This window comes from Rhinoraja longicauda, chromosome 43 (genome assembly GCF_053455715.1).
Source record: "Rhinoraja longicauda isolate Sanriku21f chromosome 43, sRhiLon1.1, whole genome shotgun sequence".
NCBI lineage: Eukaryota > Metazoa > Chordata > Chondrichthyes > Rajiformes > Arhynchobatidae > Rhinoraja > Rhinoraja longicauda.
Window position 1 is genome coordinate 7666190 of NC_135995.1, and position 12372 is coordinate 7678561.

The 12372-nt window shown below is 47.1% G+C and overlaps 1 protein-coding gene across 1 annotated transcript in view; it reads left to right on the forward strand.

Moving 5' to 3' along the window:
• The first annotated feature begins 299 nt into the window (after positions 1-299).
• Positions 300-12372, forward strand: part of LOC144612214 (zinc-binding protein A33-like) — a 30630-nt gene continuing 18557 nt past the window's right edge. The window contains exons 1-7 of the mRNA XM_078431772.1: positions 300-366; positions 3038-3261; positions 3351-3446; positions 3943-4170; positions 4864-4886; positions 8144-8259; positions 11052-11349. Coding sequence (XP_078287898.1) covers positions 300-366; positions 3038-3261; positions 3351-3446; positions 3943-4170; positions 4864-4886; positions 8144-8259; positions 11052-11349 — 1052 coding nt within the window. The remainder of the gene's footprint in view (positions 367-3037; positions 3262-3350; positions 3447-3942; positions 4171-4863; positions 4887-8143; positions 8260-11051; positions 11350-12372) is intronic.

The window sequence follows — 12372 nt, forward strand, 5'->3', positions numbered from 1 at the left end:
ACTCTCGCCTTGTCCATAGACGAATGACTCCGACCGTTCAAGCGCTTCGGGACCAGCCAGGTTCAGTAAAAGGGAGGCTTTGACCGCAGGGGCCACGGCAGGGTGAGCGATTGTGGCATAATGCTCAAAGTCACGTCGAAACACACTCCAGCGATGAGTGATGTCCGCATCAAAGACCAAGATGTCAGGTTTGCGACAGGCAGAGGCCATCACGGCACAGGGAGGGGGAACTGGAACTAAAAAAACAAAACCCAACAAACTGAAGACGCAGGAAGAACCACTTCTGACGCCATGTAAAGATGGTTCTCGGACACCATGTAACTTTAACTGCTTTTATTAACACATACACTGCCCTGGCTGTACATGGTCTGTCACGATCACAAGAGAGGGAGCTAGGGGTGGGGAAGCTACAATTATACTAACCGGTGAGGGAGTGGTTAACATGGACATCGTCACTATCAATTAAAGGAGTACACACATATCATCTACACCAACGCTCCCATTCTTGAGGCTTGGTGAAATCGAATGGCTCTGGAGGTTGTATTGTGAACGTAGCAGTTGGTGTGGGTTGCGCCATATCTGCAGGCTCGTCTCCCATCTCGCGCCAAACGATACCCCTTCCTCTTTTTTTTAAAATATATTTTTGCTTACAAGGATCCCTCTTCTGACACCATGTCGCGTTTATTTGCATAATAAAGCTCGTACCACGACGTAAACGGAGTATACCTTTAATTAGCAACTCTGTACAGCAGCCGCCTGCTTGTCTGCATGCCCGGGCAACCCCCTCACCGCCACCCCCCCCGTCCCCACGTCACCACCGGCCACCGCATTCCTTACACTCTTATTCCCATAATACCACAGTACGGTGATTTCTTTTTCTAATCTTTCAGATTCCTTCCTATAGTTTTTCTTTATCTTAGACGAGTAGCTTATAATTTGGCCTCTCAAATAAGCCTTCATTGCATCCCATACAATAAATTTATCATTAACTGAATTTAAATGTTTCCAAAAATAATCCAATTTGTCCTCGAATAAAATCACAAAAGTCTTGCCTTTTCAATAGTAAAGAGTTGAGTCTCCATCTATATACTGACTGTTCTTTATCTGGCATCGTAATTTTCATTAATAATGGTGAATGATCAGATAACAATCTAGCCTTATAATCTATTTGTATTATTCTACCCCTTAATTGAGCTGAAATCAAAAATAGATCTATTCTAGAATATGTATCATGTCTATTGGAATAAAAGGACGGTGGCGGTGACTGAAACACAATCCGGTATGACGAGAGAAATGAAAAGGAGAGTCCGCAAGATCTACCTGGTTGAATAACTTGAGTAATACATTGTGCTATTATTTGCATTGCTTTTCATCAGCTTCGTGAGTTAATACAAGGCTGTTCTTAATAAACAAAACTTAACCTTCTTTTTAAGGAATTAATGTAAGTCGGTGATCAATTTCTTAGGACGTAGATGTCGCGGCACGAACAGCATTTATTGCACATCACTAATTGCCCTCTGAGTAGATCGCTTGGCCATTTCCAAGGACATTTGATCTTCAACCGAGTTGGATCTTTAACAAAATAAGAGTGTTGCGCTCATCGTTTTTCAGACAGTTTATTTGTTTCAAGTATTCGAGGCGATTAACTGTATTTAAGGTGCGGAAAAATAATTTACATTGTGTCCCTGGATTGTGCCACTGGATTCCTCGTTCGATAATTAAATCGGTGCCTCGCCACCGCACCCCAACCTCTAGTTGATGCCTCGAGTTCTTATTTCTTGGTCCTCCAAAATATTCCAAATGGAATTTAAACTGGAGGTGGCGGAGTATGGACTTAAGCAAGAAGGGCTTCTTGGAGACGAAGAGCTGACATAAATTTAGTTGCCTAATATGTAATTTAGTAGCCTAATATGCAAACCGCCGGGGATTTAAAAAAATTACAACAATAGAAGTCTCGGATACAATAATTACCTTGGCTCCGATCTGGTTGCCACATCGGCCGGCTTGTATGTGCACGATCTCCCGCATGGGAAATGTGTTAATTTGAGTTTAGGGAAGGAACGAATGTAAGAAAGAGAGAAAGAAAGACGGAAGCCGGACTGTCCCGCTGGTTTGCAGAGTGACCGCGCCGCTCTCAGCAGTTCACCAGTTCCTGTGGGATTGCGGCCCTTCAGTTAATAACCATGTCCAAAACCGGGATTATTCCCGTCACGATCTCACACACCTTTATAAGATCACCCCTCATCCTCCTGCGCTCCAAGGAATAAGGTCCTAGTCTGCCCAATCTCTCCCTACAGTGAGGCCCTCAGACCCTGGCAACGTCCTCATAAGTATCTCTACATCCTTTCCAATGTATCCACATTCTTCAAACAGCAGAGTGAACAAAACTGAACACATTAGTCCACACTGGACATCCTTAATTTGAAATGATGCACGGCTTACCCAAATATAGATGCACCTGAAGACTGGAGCGCGAGAGACGAGTGAACTGATGTGGATTAAAATATGTTTTAATAATATTATTTCCATCCTGATCCCGGGCTGTGAACGGAGTTGCGGGCGGCGGGTTCCACTGGCCAACAGGTGCAACGCCTCCTCAGTTACACCTCCTTAGCGCTGGTCCCTGTCCCTTTCTGTCCTGCCTTACACAATCCCAGGGCAATCTCTCCCCTTTCGTCTATATTCAGGCCGGTTTAATGTCTAACTGACCCCTCCCTCGAGTGATTAGTTGGAAGTGGCCAGGACACCTTCACACTGAACACTTGCAGCCAAATAAGGTCATTGCCCGAGACGGCAGCGCGCGCAGTGGGAAACACTGAACCAGGAAGTGGAGGAGTTACAATGGCTGCGAAAGACCCGGTCGAGAGTTTCACCGAGGAGGCAGTTTGTCCCATCTGCCTGGATTTCTTCACCGATCCGGTGGCACTGGAGTGCGGGCACAACTTCTGCCGCTCCTGTATCACACAGAGTTGGGACAGGGAGGAGAGAAACTCCTGCCCGGAATGTAGAGAGGAGTTTACAGACCGCACCCTCAAAGTAAATCGGGCCTCAGTTAGACTGGCTGAGAAAGCTCGAACACTGAGCCTGAATCGGGAAATAATTCCAGAGAAGGAAAGTAAACTTCACTGCGAGGAACATCAGGAAGAACTGAAGCTGTTTTGTGAAACTGACAAGAAGCTGATTTGCCTGGTTTGTCGTGATTCGCGGGAACACAAGTCTCACAGCTTTATGCCGGTTAAAGAAGCTGTTCAAATATGCAAGGTAAATGCAAACCGATTTTAAACGCATCATTTTATTTCCATCTTTATTGTTCAACCATTTAATTTTCTGATTCCCAAACACAATTCCAGGATCAGGTGAAAACTTCCATCCAGTCTCTCACAAAATATAAATCAGAGATCCAGCAAATGGAGCAGCAACAGAAAGAGAAGATTTCTGGAGTTCTGGTGAGGCTTTTAAGTTTCGATTTCCTGATCTTGTGCAGGTTTTATCCCTGTGACGTGTGTAATAACAGGGCAGCGCAGTGACACATGTAGTGCTGCTGTCTCCTAGTTCTGGTGACTGGGTTCGATCCAGACCTCGGGCGCTGCCCGTGTGGTTCACGCCTTCTCCCTGTGACCGCGTCGAATTCCTTCCACGTCCCCAATACACGCTGGTTCAATGGTCAATCGGGGACTGTAAAATTATCCCTGGGAAAGTGGGTGGTGGACGGATAAATAGGAATTAAAGGGCAGATGAAAAGGAAAGCAGGGTATTGTATTGAGGGGTAGAGGATTAATGGGTAATAAGATTACCCTCTCGACGTTTCAGAAGCATTTAGACAAACTATTGAATTGTCAAAGCAAATAAAAATGCACAGGACAAATGTTACGGTCAAGGTCGTGAGAATACACAATCAGTGACATGAAATATTGATCTTCCCCTTTCATTTCACAGGAACAGTCACACAACCTTCAGTCCAAGATCACATCCCAGTTTGCTGAACTGCACCAGATTCTCACTGGGAAAGAGCAGCGCCTACTGGCAGATATCCGGGAGGAAGAGAAGAAGATTCTAAATACAATGGAGAAAAAACTTGAAGAGATTGAAGAGAATTTAAATTCCATTGAGGAGGATCTCTTAAAGTTGCAGCAACAGATGGATCAAAAGGACAGTGTGGTGTTTCTGAAGGTGAGAGGTGACACTCCAGTTTGGCGAAGTGAAAGTGCACAGTCACAAAATGGTGGGGGATATTTCTGAGATAAATGCTGCATTTGCCACTAATTGAGAACTGGGTAAATGCTCTGTCTGTTCCAGAGCTGTGCTGCTGTTGTTCCCAAACTAAATGGCCTCCCGTATAATCTGCGGGATCTCGGCACTGCCTGCAGTCTCCTTGGGATGAGTTACTGTGATCCTGTCACTGAGATAGCGAATGTTTGATATTTCCCTGAAAAGATGGGAAATCTCCAGGAAATCAAAAGATCACGTGGAAAGTTTGTCCTATGTTCCCCTTTAGTGGGAAAGTATTACGCGGCGTTAAACCGATCTGTTGAAGGCTTGCTCTCGGATACACTTCATCAAGTCCTGTGATTTACCCACCTTAACATGCCTTGAGGTCGCCAGCACTTAAGGGGACCTATCCTATCCTATCCTAATTATCCCTTTGCTCTTAAAGGAACCTATTATCCCCCTAGATATTATTTTGCTGTTAATACACTTGTAGGATCTCTCGGGCAATATCCAATATTTGTCTCTGTGACGATGACAATAAATGCTGGGCAATGGAACATTTCTGGGGCTTGTTGTGATTTGTGTGAAACTCCTGTTGTCGGGATGTGGATGTCCCGTCTCAGTCTGCTCAGATTTGTGTTTTATTTCTTGCAGGATGAAGCTGGGAGGAAGAGGAGGTAGGTCTGCACCTGAGCTGGAATGGAACCAATGTCCTAGGGGGAGTGTTTGCTAGTGCTGTCGGGGAGGATTTAAACTAATGTGGCAGGGGGGTGGGAGCAGGAGCAGAGAGACAGAGGGGTGTAAAATTAGGGTAGAAGCAACAGGTAGCAAGGTGAAAAGTAAAAGTGGCAGGCAGACAAATCCAGGGCAAAAATCAAAAAGGGCCACTTTTCAACATAATTGTATAAGGGGTAAGAGAGTTGTAAAAACAAGCCTGAAGGCTTTGTGTCTCAATGCAAGGAGTATACGTAATAAGGTGGATGAATTAAATGTGGAGATAGTTATTAATGATTATGATATAGTTGGGATTACGGAGACATGGCTCCAGGGTGACCAAGGCTGGGAGCTCAACATCCAGGGATATTCTATATTCAGGCGGGATAGACAGAAAGGAAAAGGAGGTGGGGTAGCATTACTGGTTAGAGAGGAGATTAAAGCAGTAGAAAGGAAGGACATTAGCTTGGAGGAAGTGGAATCGATATGGGTAGAGCTGCGAAACACCAAGGGGCAGAAAACGCTAGTGGGAGTTGTGTACAGGCCACCTAACAGCAGTAGTGAGGTTGGGGATGGCATCAAGCAGGAAATTAGAAATGCGTGCACTAAAGGTGCAGCAGTTATAATAGGTGATTTCAATCTACATATAGATTGGGTGAACCAAACTGGCAGGGGTGCTGAGGAAGAGGATTTCTTGGAATGTTTGAGAGATGGTTTTCTAAACCAACATGTCGAGGAACCAACGAGAGAACAGGCCATTCTAGACTGGGTATTGAGTAATGAGGAAGGGTTAGTTAGCAGTCTTGTTGTGCGAGGCCCCTTGGGCAAGAGTGATCATAATATGGTAGAGTTCTTCATTAGGATGGAGAGTGACAAAGTCAATACAGAAACAAGTGTTCTGAACTTAAAAAAAGGTAACTTTGAGGGTATGAGGCGTGAATTGTCCAAGATAGACTGGCGATTGGTGCTGAAAGGGTTGACGGTGGACATGCAATGGAAGGCATTTAAAGGTCGCATGGATGAACTACAACAAGTGTTCATCCCAGTTTGGCAAAAGAACAAACCAGGAAAGGTAGTGCATCCGTGGCTAACAAGGGAAATCAAGGATAGTATTAAAACAAAAGATGAAGCATACAGATTAGCCAGAAAAAGTAGCATACCAGAGGACTGGGAGAAATTCAGAGTCCAGCAGAGGAGGACAAAGGGCTTAATTAGGAAAGGAAATATAGATTATGAGGGAAAACTGGCAAGGAACATAAAAACTGACTGCAAAAGCTTTTATAGATATGTCAAGAGAAAAAGATTAGTTAAGACAAATGTAGGTCCCTTGCAGTCAAAAACAGGTGAATTGATCATAGGGAACAAGGAGATGGCAGACCAATTGAACAAATACTTTGGTTCTGTCTTCACTAAGGAAGACATAAACCGTCTGCAGGAAATAGCGGGGGACCGGGAGTCTAATGAGATGGAGGAACTGAGGGAAATCCAGGTTAGTCGGGAAGTGGTGTTAGGTAATTAAATGGATTAAAGGCAGATAAATCCCCAGGGCCAGATAGGCTGCATCCCAGAGAGCTTAAGGAAGTAGCCTCAGAAATAGTGGATGCATTAGTGATAATTTTTCAAAACTCTTTAGATTCTGGAGTAGTTCCTGAGGACTGGAGGGTAGCTAATGTACCCCTACTTTTTAAAAAGGGAGGGAGAGAGAAAACGGGGAATTATAGACCAGTTAGCCTAACATCGGTAGTGGGGAAAATGCTAGAGTCAGTTATTAAAGATGTGATAGCATCACATTTGGAAAGTGGTGAAATCATCGGACAAAGTCAGCATGGATTTACCAAAGGCAAATCATGTCTGACGAATCTTATAGAATTTTTCGAGGATGTAACTAGTAGAGTGGATAAGGGAGAACCAGTCGATGTGTTATATCTGGACTTTCAGAAGGCCTTCGACAAGGTCCCACATAGGAGATTGGTGTACAAACTTAAAGCACACGGTATTGAGGGTTCAGTGTTGAGGTGGATAGAAAATTGGTTGGCGGACAGGAAGCAAAGAGTAGGAATAAACGGGTCCTTTTCGGAATGGCAGGCAGTGACTAGTGGGGTACCGCAAGGCTCAGTGCTGGGATCCCAGTTATTTACGGTGTATATTAATGATTTGGACGAGGGAATTGAATGCAACATCTCTTAAGTTTGCGGATGAGACGAAGCTGGGTGGCAGTGTTAGCTGCGAGGAGGATGCTAGGAGGCTGCAGAGTGACTTGGATAGATTAGGCGAGTGGGCAAATGCATGGCAGATGCAATATAATGTGGATAAATGTGAGGTTATCCACTTTGGCGGCAAGAACAGGAAAGCAGAGTATTACCTGAATGGTGACCGATTGGGAGAAGGGGAGATGCAACGTGACCTGGGTGTCATGATGCACCAGTTATTGAAAGCAAGCATGCAGGTGCAGCAGGCAGTGAAGAAAGCGAATGGTATGTTGGCATTCATAGCAAGAGGATTTGAGTTTAGGAGCAGGGAGGTTCTGTTGCAGTTGTACAGGGCCTTGGTGAGACCGCACCTGGAGTATTGTGTGCAGTTTTGGTCTCCTAACCTGAGGAAAGACGTTCTTGCCTTAGAGGGAGTACAGAGAAGGTTCACCAGATTGATCCCTGGGAAGGCGGGACTTTCATATGAGGAAAGACTGGATAGACTGGGCTTGTACTCGCTGGAATTTAGAAGACTGAGGGGGGATCTTATAGAAACATTCAAAATTCTTAAGGGGTTGGAGAGGCTAGATGCGGGAAGATTGTTCCCGATGTTGGGGGAGTCCAGAACCAGGGGTCATGGCTTAAGGATAAGGGGGAAGTCTTTTAGGACCGAGATGAAAAAACATTTCTTCACACAGAGAGTGGTGAGTCTGTGGAATTCTCTGCCACAGAAGGTAGTTGAGGCCAGTTCATTGGCTATATTTAAGAGGGAGTTAGATGTGGCCCTTTTTGCTAAAGGGATCAGGGGGTATGGAGAGAAGGCAGGTACGGGCTACTGAGCTGGATGATCAGCCATGATCATATTGAATGGCGGTGCAGGCTCGAAGGGCCGAATGGCCTACTCCTGCACCTATTTTCTATGTTTCTATGTTTCTATGACATGCTCTTGTCTGAAATACTGCATGTTTGTGTGGATCAGCTCAAAGAAATTGTTGAGGCTCAGTTTATCACCAGCTGCTAAATACTTGCAGGGTTAGTGATGAAGATAAAGCACTCACAGTGACAGACGGTGCCTTGTCGATTGAAAAATTCGATCACCACTTTTTGATGAACACGCTGTGGAGAGAAACATCCGTCATTAAGCGAGGTAAAACATGTCCAGTTTCCTCTCTTCTTGTTTATAACGCCTTTTAGTAACACAGATGCTAACATTGCCGATAGAAATTGTATTCGCCTCTAACACCTCCTATGGCAGCTAGCTCTCTGCCACCCAGTGCCTGAAAACGTTGCCGTTGAAGAACATTTTAGACTTTCCCTTCAGAACTTAAACCGATGCCCTCGAAGTTTAGAAGACTACATCTCCCATTCCTCAGTCTGTTGGCCCAGTTCATTTTGACCAGTTTAATCTTAGACAACCTTCTTCACTCTCCATGATGTCTCATGAATATTAGTCTCATCCACAAACCTGCTAGACATGCCACCCACATACACGTCATTTATCTAATCATTTGTTTAAATAGGGACCAACAGGGGACTCAGCATTGAGCATTGTGGGACACCACTTGCGACAGGCCTCCAGTCTGAAAAACAACTCTGCCTCCCACCTTCCGGCCACATGTTTATTTATTCGCTATCTACCCTGGATTCCATACGTTCCATCCTTCCTGATCAGCCGACGACAGAGGTTGCTGCTGTCAAATTGCTAATCATACCTCCTACATTCACATCCAAGCCTTAGAAATATAACATAAACAGCAGTGAACATCCGAGATGTTCTGCCCTAGGAGGTAGTGATAGGTCAGATTATTGGCAATAGGCAAAGTGAACACAGATGGATATTTGAAGGATCGAGAAATTGGCGGTTATGGAGAACTCACATAGAACAGGAATTGGTGCCATCTTAGATCAGTCAGGATCACATTGAATGGCGGAGCCGGTCTGAGGAGTGAAGGCTACTCCTGCTATTTTCTTGTGATCTTTAGTTTTTTCATACCTACAGCATGATAATCCTTACACAGAGTTGAATGCGGCAAAGATTGACAATACCTGTCTCTGGGACACTGATTTTGCTGTGCGCGGTGAGATTGAGTGGACCAGGCCTGTTTACTCGAGAGTTCAGGTGTATTAGAGGAGATCTCAGTGAAACACAGAGTTTTTACAGGGCTCAGTGGGCTGGATGCAGGGAGGATGGTTCCCCTGTCTGAGGGATCTCTAGAGAGCTGGCACCCTCTCAGAATGTGGGCTACACCATGCAGGACAGAGATAAGGAGACATTACTGCACGCAGAGATTGGGGAACGACCCTGCACCAGTGGCTGTGGAGACTCAGTCATTCAGTGCTCTTGGACCTGAGAGCCATGGTTGTACATTACAGAGTCCGACCCTGACCATTTTTTCCCCAGCTACACTAATCTATTTGCCCACATTACATCGGCATTCTTCTGCACCTCACCTACTTAAGTGCCTCAAATATAGTGATGATATCTCATTCCACCCCCTGCTCTATAACATGTTCCAGATATCACCCGCTCTCAGTGTAAATCTTGTTTGTTTGTTCCTGAACTACAGCCAAAACGGTACACGATAGCGTGACGATTTTAAGCCCACCTTACTCAGCGTCATCCTTTTGGTGCTAATGGAAGAAGTTTCATTGAAATCGGTGTTATATTTTTAAAGTTATTCGCATTTTCATGTTTAAATCTATCTCCTAGGGAGGGAGGGGGAGGTGGGAGGGAGGGAGGAGGAGGGAAGAAAAAAGTGGGGTTGAGGGGGATGGAATGGAGGGACGGGGAGAGGGAGGGAGGAGAGGGTGCTGTACCAATGCAGGAGAGGTTTGGGCCCATCGGGTCCACTTGTTCCAGTAAAACCTAAATCTCAGATCCACTTTCAAATTCCTTGCTTTCTATATAAACCAGCACTCTCGTGAATTGATTTCCCTGCATCCGAATAAGGTTTAGATAATTACCCTGCATCCTGCTGCAGACTTTGACAACCTTCCCCGCTATCCACAATTTTTGCTTCCTCCACAAACTTACTAATCACACCTCCCACATTCACATCCAAGCCATGATCATATAACATAAACAGCAAAGGTTGCAGCGCCGATCTCTGCTACACACCACAAGCCATAGACCTCCAAGCAGAAAAATCATCCTTCTACCGATACCTTCGACCTCCAACCACCAAGCCACTTGTGGATCCATTTCACCAGCTCGCCTTGGATCCCACCTGCCTTCGCTTTCTGGACCAGCCTTGCACGCGGAACATTGTCAAGTCCCTCAGTGAAGTTCATATATTGGTTTACAATGAGATCAGTGTGTTAGTTGTACACACCCTTCAAATCCACCCGTGAATCCGCTCTCTTTCATCGACGCCACAACCACAAGTCTCCACCCGTTCTGTCCAACACCCGATCATTCAACCTCTGCTTCCTTCCATGGTCCAAGCCACCCCTCCCTCTCTCTCTCACGCTCCACTCATAGAAACAGGGGCAGGTCATCTGGCCCCTCGTGTCTGCCCCCTTTGTGATCATGATGACCCCACCACCCACCTCTACCTCCTCTATAAACTCCTCAAATGACTGCTAACCTCAATATCCTCTTGCTCCGATCTGTCTCCATATGTGTGTACCCCCCCCCCCCCCCTTCGTTTCTCCTTCACCACCGCAATCTCCCAATCCTCCTCACTCTCCGCACCCGTCCTCCCCGTCCACCTCACGAAATTCCCCTCTCCATCCCTGGATTAAAAACTCCTGGGGAGATGTCTGTTGTCCCCCCGATGTGGTCGAGGGTGAAACACCGGGCAGGGTTTCAGTTGTCCGCCCGCCTGTGCCCGAGGCCGAGCGGCCTCTCCCCCGGTCCCGGGGCCGCGCTGCCCGAGTCTCCCCCGACCCCCCCCCCCCCCCCCCGGGGACTCTCTGATTCTCTGCTTCTCCCCCCAGTCTCCGTCACCCTGGATGTGGAAACAGCGCATGCGCAGCTCGAGGTGTCTGAGGATCGGAAGAGGGTGAGACTGACCGGGACAGAGAGGAGTCGCCCTGACACCGGGAAGAGGTTTACAGTCTGGCCGTGTGTGCTGGGATCGGAGGGGTTCACATCGGGGAGACATTACTGGGAGGTGGAGGTGGGGGGGAGTCGGCGCTGGTGTCTGGGAGTCGCCGCAGAGTCTGTGGAGAGGAAGAGACTGGTCACACTGGCCCCGGAGACTGGAGTCTGGAGCATCTGGCGGGTGGATGACGAGTTTGTTGCACTCACCTCCCCTCGATCCCCTCTCCCCGCCCGTCCCATCCCCGGGAGGGTGGGAGTTTATCTCAGTTACGAGTCCGGGACAGTTTCATTTTACGACGCGGCCACCAAGTCCCATCTCCACACCTTCACTGGGAATAAATTCACGAGGAAACTTTATCCTTTCTTCGGGCCTTGGGATGTAGACGAGTGGCTGAGAATCTGCTCCGGTTCCGCTCCGGGTGTGTAAAAGGGTCGGGTCCCGGGACCGGCGTCAGGAGCGGGGCTCAGGGGCTGTGGGGCAGAAACCCGGTGGACAACAGGTCGGCGCTGAACGGCTCCCATTTAATCCCCAAACTGCAACACGACCTCCCGACTTCCATCCTCAATACTCTGACTGATGAAGGCCAATGTGCCAAAAGCCTTTTTGACCGCCTTATCCACCTGCGACTCGACCTTCAAGGAACCATGCCCCTGAACTCCTAGATCCCTCTGCTCTACAACACTCCCCAGAGGACTACCGTTCACTGTGTGGGTCCTGCCCTTGTTCCACGTCACAAAATGCAACACCTCATTACAACATCGCGGGCTCCAGTCTGCGACCCGCCGGCGCGCACATCACCCGCTGTGGCTCCGCTCACGTTTGTAACTCTTCACCTTTAACTTGACGTTTAATAAAGTCTTTAACAAAATAACCCGCGTTTGAGTTCTCTCCGCGTCTCCGCGTCACGGTACAGAGATCTCTTCAAACAGCAGACGCGAGGATCCGTGGATACTGGGTTTACAAAAGGAAAAAGACACACAGAGTGCTGGAGTAACTCAGCGGGTCAGGCAGCATCTGTGGAGAACATGGATAGGTGACGTTTCACAGAGAGCTGGAGTAACTCAGCGGGTCAGGCCGCATCTGTGGATGGAAATGGACAGATCACGCTTCAGGGTCGGGACCCTTGTTTGGTCTGAAGGAGGATTTCCAAGAGCTACAGTCTGTTATATCAGAGTGAATGAATTGGTGTTGATGTCCTTCGGAAGAGGGCGGTA